The 20,909-nt window shown below is 44.4% G+C and overlaps 1 protein-coding gene across 1 annotated transcript; it reads left to right on the top strand.

Annotated features, from left to right (window-relative positions):
- Positions 1 to 496: 496 nt before the first annotated feature.
- LOC308641482 (uncharacterized protein) lies at positions 497 to 20,522 on the top strand (the record flags this gene model as incomplete). Its single annotated transcript, XM_081280179.1, has 4 exons — positions 497 to 719; positions 18,342 to 18,392; positions 18,564 to 18,702; positions 20,393 to 20,522. The coding sequence occupies exons 1-4, from the start codon at positions 641 to 643 to the stop codon at positions 20,520 to 20,522; spliced, it is 399 nt and encodes a 132-aa protein (XP_081136305.1). The 5' UTR covers positions 497 to 640.
- Positions 20,523 to 20,909: the final 387 nt, after the last annotated feature.

Genomic DNA, 20,909 nt, shown 5'->3' with positions numbered 1-20,909 from the left:
CCCATATGTACCTGTCCTAGGATGCTCTCATCCAAGGGAGATTCAGAAGGGCCATCTGGGCTGGCAGCGTTTGGAAAGAGGCTGGAACCTCTGGTGGGGGTGGCTTGTCCAAATGCAGAGAACACTTTCCCAAACCCTACTGTCCCTGGCTAGGAGGGTGCTCCTTTGCCCTTGCTTGGGTCTGATGATTACAGGTCGGAGCTTCAAAGCTCTGGCTAATTGCAGCCTGGGGGAGCTGGGCGAGCAGGCTAAGCCCGCCCGAGTGGGCGCAACTGGCCCCTTTCAGGGCTGGCACTTCCGAGCCCCAAGTGCGGTGCTGGAGCCAGGGGTCCTGGCGCAGCCGCCAGCTGCAACCGGCTCCTCTGACTGCTGGTGACTGTCCTCGTTGCTCGGGGCGCCCACGCCTCCTCCCCTTAGCCGGCGTCTGCCAGATCAGGTGGAAATCTCCCCATTCAAACCAGCGCGGGCCAATCAGGGCCGGGCGCGCGCGGCCGATCCCCAGCGCCGCGCAGCCGGGCCTTGGCTCCCGCCCGCCGCAGCTCTGAGGCGCTGGTGCAGGGCGCGGGCGAGCCTGCTGCCCCGGTTACCCGCACAACACAGCCACCTCGGGTTACCCTGCCCCTCCCGCAGCAGGGACGCTATGGAGGGCTCCCTGCACCGCGTCTCCTTCGGGAACCAGCGCGCCCGCCGGGACCTGTCCTTCTACCTCTCCACCTTTGGTAAGTGCCTCGGGGGCAAGGCTGCCCCCCCCCCCCCCGCCCCATACCCTCAGTGGTGAAAGGCGATGTTGGGCAGCTCTCTTCCCATCTGGGAGCGACTTCTCTGGCTCCTTCCTCCTCTGATCGCCCAGAAGGGCTCAGGGAACAGGCTCAGGAGCAGCGAGTCGCGGGATACCACCTGCTGCCCGGCCGCTGGTGCCAGCTGCAGTTGGTTCTGCCTCACTTGGCTGGAATAATCACGCTCCAGTTAATCTTTCAGAGACCCGGCTTGTCACCACGGAGTTTCCCATTAGCAGGCAGCTGCAGTGCAATCAAGGTTCAGTTTCTGGATATCTCATTCACCCACTTTCCTTTGACTCAGCGACTCAACAGGTGCAGGGTCAGTCCAGGTAGCCTTGCCTCCTGTGGAGCACCCTGGAGGCTGTAATGTGACTTCTTCATTGGGTATCTGGCTTGTAGCCGAGGTGGGAGAATTCTCTCCTCCAAGACAGACCTTGGGAGACTCCCAGGGCTGCCCTTCAACTTAAAGTGGAGAAAGGGGCAGTAGGCCTCCACTCCCAAGCTGCTAAGTTTGCAGATGGAGTTCTTCCAAATACCAGCCGGGCAGCGGCTGTCACAAAGGCCTGGACAAACCTGACCTTCCAAGTATCCATAGTAAAGATAACAGCCCTTCTCTAGAGTACAGCCCTTGTTTCTTCCCTGGGCTTGCAACTCCCTGTGCAGAGGGGTTATTTTTCCTCTGTGAAGGCTTGGGCCCAGAGAGAGGAAGATCTCTCATGAGCCAAGACTTGTACCTGAACTTGAACCTTCTGGAAATGTTCACTTCTGTGGGGGTGTTCACTTCAGGGGAGGGTTATGCAAGCTGAGTCTAGGACCTGACTACTCTAGAGGGAAATTTTTTCTTCATTGTAATAATTGGTGTACTTTGAAGAAGACGTTAGAAGTATACACAATATTTCCCCCCAGGATTATATCTTTTGTTTTGATGGATATTCATTAACATTTTTTTGGTAAAAATTTTGTTGAGATATAATTCACATACATACAATTCATTTAAAGTGTACAATTCAATGGAAATTGCACAAACATTACCACAGTTAATTTTATAACATTTTCATTGCCTCATCTCAAGTCTAGGCGATCACTAATCTACTTTCTGTCTCTGTAGATTTGCCTATTTTGAACATTTTATATAAAAGGAATCATATAATACATGTTTATCTGGGACTGACTTCTTTCACTTATGATGTTTTCAAGGTTTAATTATATTGTAGCATGTATCATTTAATTCATTTTTATGGCTGAATAATATTCTGTTGTATGGACATACCACATCCTGTTTATCCATCCATCTGTTGTTGAATATTTAAGTTGCCTTCACTTTTTGGCTATTATGAATAATGCTGCCACAAACATTTATGTACAAGTTTTTGTGTAGACAGATGTCCTTTTTTCTCTCTTATACCTATGAGTAGAATTCTTGGATCATATGTTAACTCTGTGTTTATCTAGCTGAGGAACTGTCAAACTTTTCCACACTGTCTGCACCATTTTACACCATCAGCAATGAATGCAGGTTTTGCTTTCTTCACATCCTCACTGATACTTCTTATTATCTGACTTTTTAGTTCTAGCGATCCCAGTGAATTGTAAAGTGGTATCTTATTATGGTTTGCATTTGCATTTTCCTAAACACCAGTGATGTTGAGCCTTTTTAATATGCTTATTGATATTTGCATATATTCTTCATAGAAATATTCTTCAGACTCCTTTGCTCATTTTTAAATTGGGCAGTTTTTTTCTATTACTGAGTTAGAAGAGTTTTTTTCCTATATTCTAGATGTAAACCCCTTATCAGATATATGATCTGCAAATATTTTATTTCAATCTGTAGATTTTTTCACTTTCTTTATATTGTTTTTTGAAGACCAAGTGTTTTTAATTTTGTAGAAGTCCAATTTATCTTTTCTTTTGTTGTTGGTACTTTTGATGTCATAATCTGAATCTCTTGCTAGGTGAAAGGTCACAAGATTTACTCTGCTGTCTTCTAAGAGTATCATAGTTTTGACTCTTACATTTATGTTTTAATCCACATTTAGTTAATGTTTGTATATGATATGAGCTCAGGGTCCAATTTTATTCTTTTGTATATGGCTATCCAGTTGTCCCAGTATCATTTATTGATAATATTTTTATGCCCCCTCTGGATGATCTTGATACCTTTATTAAAAAGCATTGAAGGATGGGATTGTGGCTCAGTAGCAGAACACTTGCCTTGCAAGTGAAGTGTGAGGCACGGGCATTAAAAAAATAAATAAACAAAATAAAGGTGTTGTGTCCATCTACAACTAAAAGAATATTTTAAAAAAGCAATTGATCATGGGATTATTTCTGGACTCTCAATTCTATTCCATTGATCTGTTTATCAATCATTGTGCCAGTGCCACACTGTCTTACTATTGCTTTGTAGTTATGTTTTGAAATTTGTTCTTCTTTTTCAAGATTATTTGGACTGTCCTGGGTCCCTTGAGTTTCCATCTGAATTTTGGGTAGAATATTCTGTATAGAAAATAAAAATCAAATTCACAAAAATATGGATAAATATTTATAGGGTGTCTTATTGAAGGGATTCCAGTGTATCAGCTTGCCTGATGAGCCAATTTATTAACCTGTGTGCAGTCTCTGAACCAAATTGTCACCCTCCTTCAGGTCTCTGTATCCTGGAAGTGGTGAGTGATCAGGTGGAGAACAGGTTGCCCTTTCTGCAGGGTGTGTGGGCCAGGAGACGATGGGCAGGCTGGACGTGTCCTGAGGGATGTAGGTAGCTGTGGACGTGGAAGACAACCCACTTCTCTTTAGAAATGCCACCCCCAGGTGAACCTGCAAGATGGGAGCTGTGGGGAGGAGCTCTAAGTGCAGGCTCTAGCGTGGGCCTGGGGTGTCGGGTTCATCAGAAGGAAGACGCTGTGATGAAGGCAGAGTGGGCTAAGGCACAGCGTGGGTTCACTGGCCCTTTGTTTTCCTTTTCCATGTTCACTGGGGCCCTGTTCTACCCTTTTCCTGCCCCTCACCAGAGGCCATGGAGATAAAGAATCCATCTTCTTCTGTCCCAGCTGTGGCCTGTGTCAGGCAGTGTGAGGTCAGCCCTTCGGTGTGTCCCTGATGGCTGCTCCGTGATCCCTGTGTTCATCCCTCCCAGGCTTGGCTCTGGAAATTGTCCATTCTCAGGAGCTCATCCCGTGCTGGTTGGAGTCTTCAGAGTTTACTGCTTTTCCTCTCTTGGAATCCATCTGCTTGGGAGCTTTCAGAGATTCCTCACAGCTTCTGATGGCTCTATAGCTCTCTGTTTTTAATTTTTCTTAATTCTAATGATGCTCCTTTTAAATCTTTTCTATTATGAAGTATTACAAACATATAGAAAAGTGCCCCCTCGCTGCTGGGGCAGTTCAGTGACTTATCATAATGCACATACCTTTCTTTCACCAGAGTCAAAATTTAATACTACCAATATCCAGAAGCTCATGTCTGATATATAAATTATAATTCAGTTCAAAATATTTTCTAGTTTCCATTGTTATTTCTCCTCCAATCCGTGGATAATCTAGAAGTATATTTCTTAATTTCCAAATTTTTTTTCTAGCAATGTTTTTGTTGTTTATTTTATATTTTGATCAGAAAACATCCTCTGTATCCAGCAGTTTTTTGAAATTCATTGAGGTTTTCTCGATGGCCCAGCAGATAGCCAGTTTTTCTAGGTGTTTTCTGAGCACTCCGAAAGAATTTTGCAGCAGTTGTATGCAGCGTTCTTTGCAAATGTCAAGTTTAGGTCAAAGTTGCTAATTACATTGCTCTAATATTTTGTATCCTTGTTGATTTTTTTCCCCAGTTTGTTCTATCAGTTACCAAGTGAGGTGTGTTAAAAATTCCCACTATAATTGTAAACTTGTCTACTTCCCATTGGAGTTGTGAGTTTTTCCTTTATATATTTTGAAGCTATATTAAGAACATGCACATTTAGAATGATTATCTTTCTGGTGAATAGAAGCTTTTATTATGAAATCTTCTTTTGCTATGAAGATTTCTCCTTATTTCTAGATAAAATCTACTTTTCCTGATATTAACGTAGCTACCCGTCATAACATCTGCCTGGCATGCCTTTTCTAATCCTTTGCTCACTCCCCTCCTCTATGTCTAAACCAAAGACCTGAGATGATGTCTTCCTTCAAAAAGACCTTTATTTGCTTGTCACTTTGTGGGGTCACTAGCTAGCATTCTGCGATGATCATTTCCTCCTCCTCCTCCCCCTCCTCTTCTTCTCCTCTTCCTCCTCCTCCTCTTCTCCCACTTCTCTTCCCCCTCCCTCTCGTCTGACAATGTTGCTGGGGCTGGTCTTGAACTCCTGGGCTCAACTGATCCTCCCACCTTAGCCTCCTGAGTAGTAGGATAATCTTAATTAAATGTTAGGGACGGAGATTATTTGAGGTTGAGCTACGGTCCCTTGAGGAGCTGTGTGGGTTATAATTTCCCCTATTCCTAAGGAGCAACCCTTTAGGGTCCCAAACGGTAGGGGCTCAGAAGAACTTGACTTCTCGGGATGCCCTGTTCTCTGAGCCCTTTTTCCTCAAGACCTGAGAGGTGGCCGAGAACTCTGCTTGGCCCTTCAGCTGTCCCCCTGGAGTCTGGAGATATCTCAGGAGGAATTAGCTCAGGGAGACACTAGGTGTACTTCCGAAGCCCTCCATCCCCCAGGCGTTCAGCTCTTCCTCTCTATCTGGTTATGGCTCTAAGAAGATGCTTTTAACATTTTGTATATTTTTCCAGTTTTCCTCAGTGGCTCTGCCACCCCAGACATGGAAGTCTCCACCATACATTTCTAGTGGCTGTGCCCTCTGTGCTAGGCACTTCACACGCATTGGTTTTCACAGTCCAGTGACAGCCGAATTGCACCAGCATCCACACAAAACCCACACTTGTTCATAGTTCCCTGCTTCTTCTCTTGTTTTTTTTTTTTTTTTTTTTTGCATTAAACTTGTTCCTCTGGAAAACCTTATTTGATAATTTAAAAAAAATAACATTAATGTGAAAGATAATGAAAATAAATTATGGATTCCCTTGTGTGGCTTCAAGCCATCAGCAAGCACATAACAGATGCTCATCATTATAAAATAATACATATTTAATTATGGAGAAAAAGTTGTAATATGAAATAGAGAGGGATGATGAGTAGTCTGTAAATATACAATTGACAATTTTAGACTTAAAATTATATGACTTTATGTATGTAATTTAAAAATATTATAATAATAAAATCCAAAGGAAAATTACGGAAGGTAGAATAACATGAATTTTCTACACATAATAGCATTGTATATAAGTTCATATGAAACGAAGCCATTTGCTCCGTGGGTGACGCATTTCGTGAATGCATGGGGCTGTTCTCGGTTTATATGGGACAATTCCACGTTTTGCAGTTCAGTTGCAACGGGCATGGCTTCAATCTGTCATCATTCTTTACTGAGAAAATCAAAGACCCCAAAACTGGGAGGTCTTTGTTCCTTAGTCAGAATGTACTGGTGTATCTGAAAACTGTATTTTGTCTTCACAATTTTTAAAATTGAAAAATTGCCTTATAATTTATGTGACTTAATTTATCCCAATATTTATTGGCTTAAGTGACCATTTATTATCTTACTGTTTCTGTGAGTCAGGAGATTGGGGGTAGCTTACAGGGGTGTTTTATTTATTTATTTTTTCTTTACCATGTTGATAAGGGTCATATATTTACATGAACCAAAAGGAGTATTATTTCTCATGTATATGGCTCACATATGAATACAGAATGATAGATGACTGTGAACCACAAGCCTATCAGCATTCTGGTCTTCTCAGCTCATGCCAGAATTGCCCACCAAGCTCTGCTCACAATCTTCTAAAGCTTTTCCAGTTTACAGATCTTCAAGATCCTCCCCCTGCTAACCAGCTCCAAAGCCTCCTCCTCCTTTTTTTATGAGTTAAAATATTTTATTTATTTATTTTTCCTCTTTTTGCATTTTTTTGTTGGTACATTGTAGCTATATATAATGATGGGATTTGTTGTTACACACCCATACATGCACATCATGTAACAATATAATTTGGTCAATGTCACTCCCCAGCACTTCTCCCCTCCCCGGCTCATGCCCGCCCCATACCAACTTTCCTCTATGATCTTCTTTTGATTTGCATGAGACATCCTCCCCATTTCTTTGCCTTTTTCCTCTCTAGATTCCACATATGAGAGGAAACATGTCCCTTGACCTTCTGAATTTGGTTTATTTTGTTTAACATAATGTTATATAATTCCATCCATTTTTTTCTGCAAATAGCATAATCTCACATTTTTTAAGGGCTGAATTAAATTCCATTATGTATATATACTATGCTTTCTTTATCCCTTCATCCACTGATGGATACCTAGGTGGTTCCATAGGTTGACTTTTGTGAACTGTGCTGCTGTAAACATGGATATGCATGTATCACTATGGTATGCCGACTTGACTTCTTTTTTTTTAAATTTAATGTGATATGAGTCTTTTTTAAAAAAAATACCTCTTTTTTTTTTGTTTATTTTTATGTGATGCTGGGGATTGAACCCGGTGCCTCCCACATGCTAGGCAAGCGCTCTATCACTGAGCAACAACCCTGGTCCCCCTGGCTTGACTTCTTTAGGATAAATACCAAGGAGTGGTATAGCTGGGGCATATGGTGATGGTTCCCTGCCTAGTCTTTTTTCTTTTAATATTTTTGTTTTTAGTTGTAGATGGATACAATACCTTTATTTTACTTGTTTTTTATTTTTATGTGGTGTTGAGTATCGAAACCAGTGCCTCATGCATGCTAGGCAGGCTCTCTACCACTGAGTCACAAGCCTAGCCCCCATGCCTAGTCTTTTGAAGAAACTCCATAGTGATTGTACTAATTTACAGTCCCACCAACAGTGTAAAAGTGTTTCTTTTTCTTCATATCTAGAGGGGTGGTTTTGGCTCAGGGTTTCTCATGGGGGTTGCAGTCAAGTTAACTGGGGCTGCGATAGTCTAACTAGGCTTTACTGGGGTTGGGGGGTGACTTTCTAAGTCTTATTCATAAGTTTCTTAGCAGGAGGACTCAGTTTCTTGCTACCTGTTGTTAGAAGACTTCTGTTTCTCATCCCATGGGCATGGGCCCCTTCATAGGGCTGCTTGAGTTTCCTCATGACATGGCGGCTGGCTTCTTTCTGAGCTGGTGATACAGAGGTGAAAGCAAGAAAGAATCCTCATAAAAAGACAAATAGCCCAATTTAATAATGAACAAAGGGTTTGGATGGGCATTTTCCCATAGAAGAAATATTCCAGGGTGAATAGCACATGAAAAAGCTTTTGCTCAGTGTCACTAGTTATCGGTGATATGCCAATCAAAACCACCATGAAATATCGCATTGCTAGAATGGCCATAATGAAAAGGGACAATAACAAGTGTTGGAGAGGATGAAGAGAAGTTGGACACTTTGTAACATTGCTGACAGGAATGTAAAAATAGTGCTCCCACTGGAAAAGAGTCTGGCAGTTCTTCAAAAAGTTAAATATAGAGTCACATGTGTCCCAACAATTCTACTCCTATTTATGTATCTAAGAGGAGTGAAAACATGTGCCCACAAATGAGTATATGTTATATTTGTGTTCCCAAAGTGTGCCCATATATTTGTTGTGCACAGAGGCTCACAACAGCATTAGTCATCATATCCTCAAAGTGGAAAGAGTCTAAACATCCATCAGCAGGTGAACAAAATGCGGCACATCCACACAATGGAATCTTGTTTGGCCACAAAAAGGAATGAAGTGTTGGTATCTGCTACAATGTAGGCGAACCCTGAGAATATTATGCTCTGTGAAAAGAAGCCAGTAACAAAAGACTACATGTTTTAGGATCCCCTTTATGTGAAATGTCCAGAATAGGCAAATCCATAGAGACAGAAAGTAGATCAGCAGTTGATAGGGACTGTGGGGGAGAGGGGAATTGGGAGTGGCTGCTAATGAGCATGGGATTTATTTTTTCTTTTTAAATGTTTTTATTTGTTCTTTTTAGCTAAAAATGACAGTAGGATGTATTTTGACATATCATACATACATGGAGTGTAACTTCCATTCTTGTGGTTGTACATGTTGTGGAGTTACAATGGTGTATATTCACGTATGAACCTAGGAAAGTTATGTCTGATTCATTCTACTGTTTTCCCATTCCCTTCCTTCCTCCCTTCCCCCATTCCAACCTGTCCAATCTGGTGAAACCTCCCCGACCCCACTGCCCCACCTATTGTGAGTCAGCACCCTCATATCAGAGAGAACATTTGGCCATGGGTTTTTAGGGATTGGCTTATTTCACTTAGCATGATAGCCTCCAGTTTCATCCATTTACTGGCAAATGCTATAATTTCATTTTTCTTTCTGCTTGAGTAATATTCCATTGTCTATATGTACCACATTTTCTTTATCCATCTATTGAAGGGCATCTAAGTTGTTTCCATAGTTCAGCTACTGTGAATTGAGCTGGTAAAAACATTGGTTTGCCTGTGTCACTATGGTAAGTCCTTTGTGTATATGCTGAGGAGTGGGGTAACTGGGTTAAATGGTGGTTCTATTCCAAGTTTTCTGAGGAATCTCCATACTGCTTTCCATAGTGGTTGTACCAATTTGCAGTCCCAACAAGAATGTATGAGTGTACCTTTTCCCCACATCTTCACCAACATTTATTATTACTTGTATTCTTGATAATTGCCATTCCGACTGGAGTGAGATAGAATCTTAAGAGTAGTTTTAATTTACATTTCTCTAATTGCTAGTGATGTTGAACATTTTTTCCCTATGTTTGTTGACTGATTGTATTTCTTTTTCTGTGAAGTGTCTGTTCAGTTTCTTAGCCCATTTTATTGATTGGGTTATTTGTTTTTTTGATGTTAAGTTTTTTGAGTTTTTTATATATTCTGGAAATTAATCTGAGGAGCAGGTGCAAAGATTTTCTCCTATTCTGTAGGCTCTCTTTACATCCTTGATTGTTTTTTGCTGGGAAGAAGCTTTTTAGTTTGATACCGTCCCATTTATTGATCCTTGTTTTTACTTCTTGCACTTTAGGAGTCCTGTAGAGGAATAAAGTTTCTAAGTTGACATGATGGAGAGTTGGGCATACTTTTTCTTCTAGTAGGTGCAGGGTCTCTGGTCTAATGCCCATATCCTTGATCCACTTTGAGTTGTGCAGAATGAGAGATAGGGGTCTAATTTCATTTTGTTACATATGGATTTCCATTTTTCCCAGCACCATTTGTTGAAGAGGCTCTCTTTTCTCCAATGTATGTTTTTGGCACCTTTGTTTAGTATGAGATAACAGTATCTATGTGGATTTGTCTCTGTGTCTTCTGTTCTGTACCATTGGTCTTCATGTCTGCTTTGGTGCTAATACCATGCCCTTTTTGTTACTATAGCTCTGTAGTAGTATAATTTAAGGTCTGGTGTTGTGATGCCTCCTGCTTCACTTGTCTCCCTGAGGATAGCTTTGGCTATTCTGGGCTTCTTATTTTTCCAAATGAATTTTATGACAGATTTTTCTATTTCTATGAAGAATGTTGTCAGAACCTTAATAGGAATTGCATTAAATCTATGTAGTGCTTTTGGTAGTAAGGCTATTTTGACAATATTAATTCTGCCTATTCAAGAACATGGGAGATCTTTCCATCGTCTGAGGTCTTCTTCAATTTCTTTCTTTAGAGTTCTGCAGTTTTCATTGTAGAGGCCTTTCACCTCTTTTGTTAGATTGATTCCCTAATATTTTATTTTTAAGGTGATTGTGAATGGCATAGCTTTCCTAATATCTCTTTCACTTGATTTATCACTGATGTATAGGAATGCAATTGATTTATTGGTGTTAATTTTATGTTCTGCAACTTTGCTGAATTCATTTATGAGTTTTAGAATTTTTCTAGCAGAGATTTTTGGGTCTTCTAAATATAGAATCCTTGTCTCAAATAGGGATAGTTTGAGTTCTTCTTTTCCTATTTGTACCCCTTTAATTTCTTTCTTCTAATTCCTCTGGCTAGAGTTTCCAGGACTCTGTTGAATAGAAGTGGTGAAAGAGGACATCCCTGTCTTGTTCCAGTTTTTACAGGAATGTTTTCAATTTTTCTCCATTTAAAATGACGATGGCTTTGGATTTAGCATATATAGCTTTTACAGTGTTGAGGTATGTTCCTACTCACCCTAGTTTTTCTCATGTTTTGAACATGAATGTACAGCATGGGGTTTCTTTAGGGGAAGATAAAAATGTTCTAAAATTAGAGTGATGATTGGTTGCATAATCCTATGAATATATTAAATAACAATGAATTACATGCTTTCAATTGGTGAATTTAAATCAATATAGCTGTTTTTTTTTAAAGGAGCCCATAATGCCTATTACATCCTGTTCTTGGGGATCACCCATTATCACCTCAACCACATTCTCTTTGTTAGAAACAAGCCACTAAGTCCATCTCACAACAGGAGGGAGGAGCGTCAGTGATGTTGCAGACCAATTTTGAGCCCCCCACAGGGATAGAGTGGCTAAAAGTGGGTTCCCTAGACCGGACTGCCTAGCGTCCAACCCCAGTTCTGCCACTTAACTGGCTGTGTGACCTGGGTGGCTTGTTTAACTCTTAGCCTTCAGTTTCCCTTCCTGTAAATGAGGATTAAAAATAGGAACTATTTCATGGAGTTGTTGGAGGAATAAAATAAACAAAAAGCATGTAGTAGAATGTTGAGTACCCAGTAAACATCCAAAGAAGGTCACCTTCCTTCTCCGCATGCGTGTGCCCAGCCCAGGGGTTTACTGTGGCCCTGACCACTGGTGTGGGATCACAGGAGGCCAGTGAGATGCTTGAGTCAGGGCCCCACAGACTGCTGGCTTTGGCGATGTGATGGCCCAGCCAACCTCAGATGCTGACTGGGGTAGATTCACAAAGTTTAATTTACTGGCTTGCCCAGGAAGGACCTAGAATCCTTTGCAAATGATCCACAGGAATCCAATTCCACAGATCTGAATGTTAATTTATTAGGTAATGCTGAGTAGACTAGAAGACTTCTGCTGGCCAGAGCAACCTTTCTGGAAGGAAAAACACTCCCTCATCTTGCTTGTAGGCTTGAGGGCAGACTCATAAATGGAGGGTGAATTTATGGATATTAGCGGTTGGCTGGGCTGCGCAGACCAGACCTCCTTGGTACATTTGTCCTGGTATCATCCTTCCTGTGACTTTTCAAGTGTGACCACCCTGCTTTTGGGGTGAATTGGGTTTGGGGATGGCTGCTGCTTCATGCTACCAGGCAGGTCTCTGGTGGATGAATTCTGTGCACATCCTAGGTTGGCAGGGGCTTCCTTGAGGATACATGCCTTTGAACTCTGAGTGTAGCAAGGGCTGCAGCTCATGTCTTTGTTTTCTGGGTATATCTCTTCCCGACTGTCTTGAGAGTCGGATTTCATCTCCCTGTGGTTGTCCTCTGCTGGGGATCTGCCCATTTAATTTCTGTAGCTGACTCCCATCATACCCTTGGCCTGGTGCTCAGTGAGTCTGTACCCCCAATCCTGTGCCCAGCAGAATTTGGGCTCACTGCCCTCTCCAAGCTTTCTGAGACTCACTCTTATTCAGCATTTTCTCTGGCCTAGGAAGGCCTGTTTCTTCTCACTTTGTCTCCAGGTCACTGCTTCCTGGTAGCACTGTGGCAGCCACCCTGGGTATCTTTTTTTTTAAATTAAATTTTATTTTTTTTATTGGTTGTTCACAACATTACAAAGCTCTTGACATATCATATTTCATACATTAGATTGAAGTGGGTATGAACCCCCAATTTTACCCCAAATGCAGATTGCAGAATCACGTCGGTTACACATCCACAATTTTACATAATGCCCTATTAGTAATTGTTGTATTCTGCTACCTTTCCTATCCCCTACTATCCCCCCTCCCCTCCCCTCCCATCTTCTCTCTCTACCCCATCTACTGTAATTCATTTCTCTCCTTGTTTATTTTCCCATTCCCCTCACAACCTCTTATATGTAATTTTGTATAGCAATGAGGGTCTCCCTTCATTTCCATGCAATTTCCCTTTTCTCTCCCTTTCCCTCCCATCTCATGTCTCTGTTTAATGTTAATCTTTTCTTCCTGCTCTTCCTCCCTGCTCTGTTCATAGTTGCTCTCATTATATCAAAGAAGACATTTGGTATTTGTTTTTTAGGGATTGGCTAGCTTCACTAAGCATAATCTGCTCTAGTGCCATCCATTTCCCTGCAAATTCTATGATTTTGTCATTTTTTATTGCTGCATAGTACTCCATTGTGTATAGATGCCACATTTTTTTATCCATTCATCTATTGAAGGGCATCTGGGTTGGTTCCACAGTCTAGCTATTGTGAATTGTGCTGCTATGAACATCGATGTGGCAGTATCCCTGTAGCATGCTCTTTTAAGGTCTTCAGGGAATAGTCCGAGAAGGGCAATAGCAGGGTCAAATGGTGGTTCCATTCCCAGCTTTCCCAGGAATCTCCAAACTGCTTTCCAAATTGGCCGCACCAATTTGCAGTCTCACCAGCAATGTACAAGTGTACCCTTTTCTCCACATCCTGGCCAGCACTTACTGTTGTTTGACTTCATAGTGGCTGCCAATCTTACTGGAGTGAGATGGTATCTTAGGGTGGTTTTGATTTGCATTTCTCTGACTGCTAGAGATGGTGAGCATTTTTTCATGTACTTGTTGATTGATTGTATATCCTCCTCTGAGAAGTCCTTGGCCCATTTGTTGATTGGGTTATTTGTTATCTTATTGTCTAATTTTTTGAGTTCTTTGTATACTCTGGATATTAGGGCTCTATCTGAAGTGTGAGGAGTAAAAATTTGTTCCCAGGATGTAGGCTCCCTATTTACCTCTCTTATTGTTTCTCTTGCTGAGAAAAAACTTTTAAGTTTAATTAAGTCCCATTTGTTGATTCTTGTTATTAACTCTTGTGCTATGGGTGTCCTATTAAGGAATTTGGAGCCCAACCCCACAATATGTAGATCGGAGCCAACTTTTTCTTCTATCAGACACAGAGTCTCTGATTTGATATCAAGCTCCTTGATCCATTTTGAGTTAACTTTTGTGCATGGCGAGAGAAAGGGATTCAGTTTCATTTTGTTGCATATGGATTTCCAGTTTTCCCAACACCATTTGTTGAAGATGCTATCCTTCCTCCATTGCATGCTTTTAGCCCCTTTATCAAATATAAGATAGTTGTAACTTTGTGGATTAGTCTCTGTGTCCTCTATTCTATACCATTGGTCCACCTGCCTGTTTTGGTATGAGTACCATGCTGTTTTTGTCACTATTGCTCTGTAATATAGTTTGAAATCTGGTATCGCTATACCGCCTGATTCACACTTCCTGCTTAGAATTGCTTTTGCTATTCTGGGTCTTTTATTTTTCCATATGAATTTCATGATTGCTTTATCTATTTCTACAAGAAATGCCGTTGGGATTTTGATTGGCATTGCATTAAACCTATAGAGAACTTTTGGTAATATCGCCATTTTGATAATGTTAGTTCTGCCTCTCCATGAACAGGGTATATTTTTCCATCTTCTAAGATCTTCATCTATTTCTCTCTTTAGGGTTCTGTAGTTTTCATTGTATAAATCTTTCACCTCTTTTGTTAGGTTGATTCCCAAGTATTTTATTTTTTTTGAGGATATTGTGACTGGAGTGTTTTTCCTCATTTCCGTTTCAGAGGATTTGTCGCTGATATACAGAAATGCCTTTGATTTATGCATGTTGACTTTATATCCTGCCACTTTGCTGAATTCATTTATTAGTTCTAGTAGTTTCTTTGTAGACCCTTTTGGGTCTTCTAGGTATAGAATCATGTCATCTGCAAATAGTGATAATTTAAGTTCTTCTTTTCCAATTTTTATGCCTTTAATTTCTTTCGTCTGTCTAATTGCTCTGGCCAGTGTTTCGAGAACTATATTGTATCTGTCACCACCAGCCTCTGCAGCCAGAGGTGGTGCCCAACTGCAGCCCATGGGAAATGGGAACATGCCCCCTCCAGGGCCCCTGTACACTCCTCATGAGGATGACTTCAGGCCCTCAGCCTGAACATTCCTGGGAACTCTCATAGGTCACCCCCACCCTCCATAGCCCTCCCAAGTGTAGGAGGAAGCAGGACTATTGGAAAGGCCAGGGATGGGGGACTTGGGAAGCACTTGATCAGTTTGTGCCTATCCAGCCGAAGAGTCCTCCTCCTGCTGATGGCTTATTTTTCTAAATTGGAGACGCTTCTCAGAGGCTTCCCCCTTCCTGGCTTCCTCTTGACTTCTTGAGAAAAACTGAGGCACCCTGTTGAGGGTCTGCGGCTCTCTCTCCTCCTGAACCTAAGGGTTGAGTTGGCAGATGCCATGGGGCTGATGTTCATTTGAGAATGATAATTGTTCCAGAAGACTTTCACACAGGAAGCAGTGCTGGGGTCAGGGCCGACCTCTGGCCTCCAGTCCTGGCTCTGGACTCTGGGCATGACTGCTCTGGGAACCAAATGAAGAGTTGGTCAAGATGATTTCAGGAGCCTTGACTTGCACATTTGATGGGGAGGACAGAGGGGGCAGGCACAGTGCAAGGGAGGGTCTCATTTTACCCTCATTTGTGAGCCCAGAGGGAAGGAACCAGAGAGCCTGGAGCCTGGCCTGCCGGATTTGGTCACTGCTCTAACAGGGGGCGCCCTGGCCCTCCCTGAGGAGCCCTGCTTGGTGGAGCCTGCCAGGGGAGCTGCAGGGAGCTTGCAGACTCATGGTTTCTGAGTCAATCTTGGCCTCAGGCCATCCTCTACTCTAGTGCTAGCCTTGGCCTTGTCTGCATCTCTGTCTGAGCCACAGGGCTGGGAGCTCCCTGAGGACAGGCTCCTGGACGTTTGGATCTGCCCTCCTTCATGCAGGGGCTCATGTTTGCCAACTAGAATTAGTGACCAAGACATTTGTGCTAGGAGACTTCTCAATCTTGATTTCTGGGAAGGGCCACTCTTGGGTGATAGGGGTCGGATAGCACACCTCTTCCCAGGGCTTTGGAAATTCAAACACATTTGGGCCAGAGTTGGCTTGGCCTTGGTAGAAGTTTCTGGAAAACATGTCTCATGTTAATCGTAGCTGCTGTGAGTTGGTGAGATCTGCCGTGTGCTGCTGACCTTGTCTGTTTCCAAGCTTTTCTTTCTTGCTCCATACTGGATTGGGCACAGTTTTTATAGGAGGGTTCTCAGCTCTGTGAACCCCCAAAGTGGTAATTCTCAGACCTTGAGATAATAATACAGTGGATTCCCATGGAACCTGTCATCCAAGGGCTCACTCCCAGCATTATCTGATCCCAGCTCAAGGGTTCAGGGACCACTATCATTAGCTCCACTCCCAGCCATGGACACCATGGTCCTAAATGACAGGAGAGTCATCAGGCTCAGATCTGGACAGGCCTCCTGGGCTTGTAAGACCTGTGTCCTGGGCAGGAGAGCAGCAAGGATTCAGATGGGCAAAGGGCAGGACCCAAGTTAGCTGGAGTCTGAACTGCTTCCGGCTGGAGCAAACACCTGCAGTGAGAGTTCCGAGGAATTGCCAGTCACCGTGGTTAGGGACTCCTGCAGTTATGAGACATTCAGAGTCCCTTCTTTTAGTTCTCCCAACCCTGCCTGCCCTTCCTCCAGCCAGCATTGAATCACAAGCCCAGCCCCCAGCCCAGTTTCCTGGGGCATGTCCAGAGATGACAACTGGGGGGACAAGAGAAGGTCTCATAGTGTCATGAGGAATGGTGGATGGACTTTGGACATCAGGTCTACAGGGGACAATGCAGAGCTGGCAGAACCAGATCCTGTGAGCGAAAGATACTGAGAGGCCCCTCTTGGCTCAATAGATGGAGCATCGAATACCCAGCTGCTTAAGAGAAAGGGAAGAGAGCTCCCCGTTGCTGGAGGTGACAGCTGAGAATGGTTGTTCCATACAGAGCAGGCCTGACTCCTCACCTCCCCAGCACGTGTCCCCTGGGTGCACAGAATTCTACATCTTCTGAGGTTCCAGGAAGAGTGGGCTGGACTGAGGGGGATTTTTATTTTCAGTGCTGGGGATGGAGCCGAGGGCCTCACGCGTGCTGAGCTCCACCCCAGCCTGAAGAGGGAACTTTAATACGTCGTGAGAAAGAGGAGTTTTATTTTGACGTTCTTCTCTTTAAATAAAAACAGGAAAATCAAGGAGGAAAAAATCCCTCACTGGTCCCCACTCCTCCCTGGCTGTCTATCTGGTGCTTCTTGTCTTCACAGGTTCCCTTCCCGGCTTCCTTCCCTCTTTTCTTTCTTCCTCTCCTCTTTCTTTCTTTCTTTGTCTTCTTTTTTTACTTTTTTATTTATTTTTTTTTCTGGGGGGGTACTGGGGATTGAACTCAGGGGCACTTAATCACTGAACCTTTATATCTTAGTTATCTTCCTCTTTCCCAAACTTAATTGTAGCTTTCTTTGCTGAGTTTTGCCAGGAGTCTATTTTATTGATTTTTTTTAATATTTATTTTTTAGTTGTAGTTGACACAATACCTTTATTTTATTTATTTATTTTTATGTGGTGCTGAGGATCGAACCCAGGGCCTCGAGTGTGCTATGTGAGCACTCTACCGCTGAGCCACAACCCCAGCCCCTATTTTATTTATTTTTTGGGGGGATGGGGTACTGGGGATTGAACTCAGGGGCACTCGACCACTGAGCCCCATCCCCAGCCCTATTTTGTATTAGAGACAGGGTCTCACTGAGTTACTTAGTTCCTCGCTTTTGCTGAGGCTGGTTTTGAACTTGAGATCCTCCTGAGCCTCTGGAATTACAGGCATGTACCACGGTGTCCAGCTCTCTTTTTATTTTAAATTATAGATTATGGATATATTCATATTGTAAAACAACAATAACAGCCCTAGGTTGGAATTCTTCTTGACCCTCCGGTTCCCAGCCTCTTCCCTCGAGGTGATCACTGTGTTAATCTGGCCCCCTTTCAGTGCATAGACCCTCAAGAAAGGGACAGGGGGTACATATGTTCTGCCATTTGTTTATTGAGAAGTTAAAATACTTCTCAACAGTCCCCCCCTGCCAGGCCATATGGGGCCAGTCCATGGTACTGCATAGTAGAGCTGCAGGTGGGAAGTCCGGTGTTTCTGGTTTCTCCCTCGGTTCTTTAAGCAGTGCTGTGGTGCAGCTTTTGTGCCCCCATGTGTGGGACTTGTCTCTGTTGGTAACTTGGACTGAAGCGGCTGGGAAGAAGGATGTGCACATTTAAATCCCAGCTGGTATTGCCAGAAATCATCCTCGTGGGCCCTCCACCGGGATGAGAGAGTGCCTGCTGTCAGTCCTACACTTTATCCACAGTGACAGTGGCTCCCCATCACCCTAGTGGCACCAGCGGGGCGGGGGAACCACGCTGGAGGCACTGTAGAAGAGAGGCCGGGCAGGTGGCTTCTGAGGGCCCTCCCAGCCAGAGATGGCGGGCCTCTCTGAAAGGCCTGGTGTGAACAGAGGAGGAGCTGAGGCGAGCTGTTTCTCTGGTTTCCTTAGGTCAGCTGAAGCTGTCGATTGACACCAAGGGCCGGGTCCTGCTGCTCCACAGTGAGTATGGCTGTGCACGGGCTCACGTAGCAAAGGGGGGCCACTCCCCTCCTGCCTGGGGCCAGGGTTGGGGGGTGGCGTGGCCATGGGCCACAGCTTCTTGTCTCATCTTTGTGTCCTGCTGTGTGTCCATCGACAAAAGTGGTCATTCACTCGGGGCTCTTTCTGCAGAGCCAGCCAGGAGCCGGTGCCTGCTGGGTCTGGAGTCCTCACAGCGGGCCTTTGCCTGTGGAGCCCAAAGAGCTGTCCCTGGGAACCCTGGTGCTGCCCTTCCACCCACGGAGCTGGTCCTTTCTCCCACCCTTTCAGCGTCTCTCTCTTTTTCTCATTCATTCATTCATTCATTCATTTCTCCAGCCACTGATGGCTGTGCAGGGTCATGTTCAGATCGCAGTCTGGGAGTCAGACCTTGTTCTGGTCAGCTTTTTTGCTTCTGTGACAAAAGGAACTGATCAGAACTGTAAAGGAAGAATGGTTTATTGAGCTTCTCACGGTTTCAGAGGTCTCAGTGCACAGACAGCAGCCTCCATTCCTCAGGTGAGGTGAAGCAGACCTGGAGGAAGAGTGTGGCAGAGGGAAGCAGCTCAGGGGTGATGAGGAAGCAGAGAGACTCCACTGCCTGATACAAAATACAGACCCCAAGGCTACGCCCCCAATGCCCCCCTCCTCCAGCCACACCCCACCTCCCTTCATTACCATTCAATGAATCCCATTCAATGATTAATTCACTGATTGGGTAAAAGTGCTTGTAACCCAGTCATTTCTTCTCCGGATCTTTTTTTTTTTTGGTACTGGGGCACCCAATCACTGAGCCATATCCCCAGCCCTATTTTGTATTTTATTTGAAGACAGGGTCTCACTGAGTTGCTTAGTACCTTGCCATTGCTGATGGTGGCTTTGAACTCACGATCCTCCTGTCTCAGTCTCCCGAGCCGCTGGGATTACAGGCATGAGCCACTGCGCCCGTCTTCTCTGAACCTTTTGCATTGTCTCACACGTGGGCTTTTGGGGAACACCTCACATCCAAACCATGTTAGACCTCCAGAATCTGAACCCCAGTTCTGATCCTTTCCTGGCTGGTGACGTTGAGCAAGCTCAGTTTTCTTCTCTGTTGAATGGTAGTAGTAATAGAATTCGTCACGTGGCTTGTTATAAGAATGAAGTAAGTTAAGACTAGTATATTGCTTAGAACAGAGCCCAGCATATAGTAAACCCTACATAAGTGTTGGTTAAATAAAAAAGAATGCCATAAATTCCAAAAATAGTGACTGAGCATTGGCTTGGGTAGGGGTTGGGGACACTGAGAAGCACTCTTGGTGGTGCTGATGGGATGCCAGGGAGAATGGCACAGGTGGTAATAATCACACTCCACCCTGAAGGAGGAGCAGGCCCGCCTCAAGCAGAAGGGAGCAGGGGGCAGCAATTGCAAAGGTCCTGGGGCCAGAGAGGCCTGCTGAGTTTGAAGATCCATCTAGTATGGCTGCCCCCCGGCACGGGAGGGTCTTATATTTTACATGCTCATTTATCCATTTGTTCTTTACTCAACATGTAAACAGTCACAAGCTTCTGTCATGGTCCCCCCTGCCTGGACCCTTCTGCTCAGCCCAGATGCACTGCTTTTCTCCCCAGCCACCCTGGCTCTTGCTGTCAGGGCCGCCTCTACCCCCTGTCCTTTATAGTTCTTTGGACCCCGCTGTATACACCCTGCTTGACTGTGCCTCTGTGCCTTTGCACCTACTGTTCTTTGTGTTTGGAAAATCCTTCCCTCTTTGTCAAACACCCTTTGAAAAATAACTCTCCCTCCCTCTGCTTTTGCAAGAAGCATGTCTGCCTTCCCTGCCCCATCACCAAGATTCAGGCAGGAAGGCGGCTCATTTTGTTATCTTTTCCCCTCTGGGAGTTACACCCCCCACCCCTGCCTGGGCTGAGTTTATTGCTCCCTCCTTGTGTCCCCATCACAGCCTGGCTGCACAGAGCCACCCTGTGTCTGGTCTCTCCAGCAGCGTGGAGTACAGCGAGCGCAGGGGCCAGGCCTGCCTCACCTCCACTGGTGACCCAGGAGGCCCTCAGGCCTGGATCCTGCCCTCGGGAGCCACGCCCTCTAGGGGAGGGGTGACACAGACACAGTAACTAGGATGCAGGGCCCAACAGACCTGGGGGTGCCGGGGGTTCCCTGGTTGTGGCTGAGGGGGCCCAAGGTGAAGTTCCCAAGGACCAGAAGAGGGGTGTTCTCTGCCCGACAGAGCCTGGCTCCAGCTGTGCAAACAGCTTTTGCAGAATGCGCCTTGGCCTCCACCACCCCATTTGTCCTCACAGTTAGTCTTGGCTTTGCCCCAGCCTCAGCCCTTCGTCCCTTTCATTTGGCTTCCCAGGCCTCCTGCCCCAGACTACCAGGGGCTCTGTCCAGGCCAACTCCAGGGCTCCCTCAAAACCAAGCTCAAAAGAAAACAGAAAGGAGGCTCAGTCCCAGACCGGCACCAAGCCCACGCCTGTCCCTTGGCCTTTATTTATTCTCTA

Source organism: Spermophilus citellus (genome assembly GCF_964194105.1).
Source record: "Spermophilus citellus genome assembly, chromosome: 2".
In the NCBI taxonomy this organism is placed as follows: Eukaryota; Metazoa; Chordata; class Mammalia; order Rodentia; family Sciuridae; genus Spermophilus; species Spermophilus citellus.
Note: the sequence above shows the minus strand (reverse complement) of the source record. Positions and strands in the feature narration are given on the sequence as shown.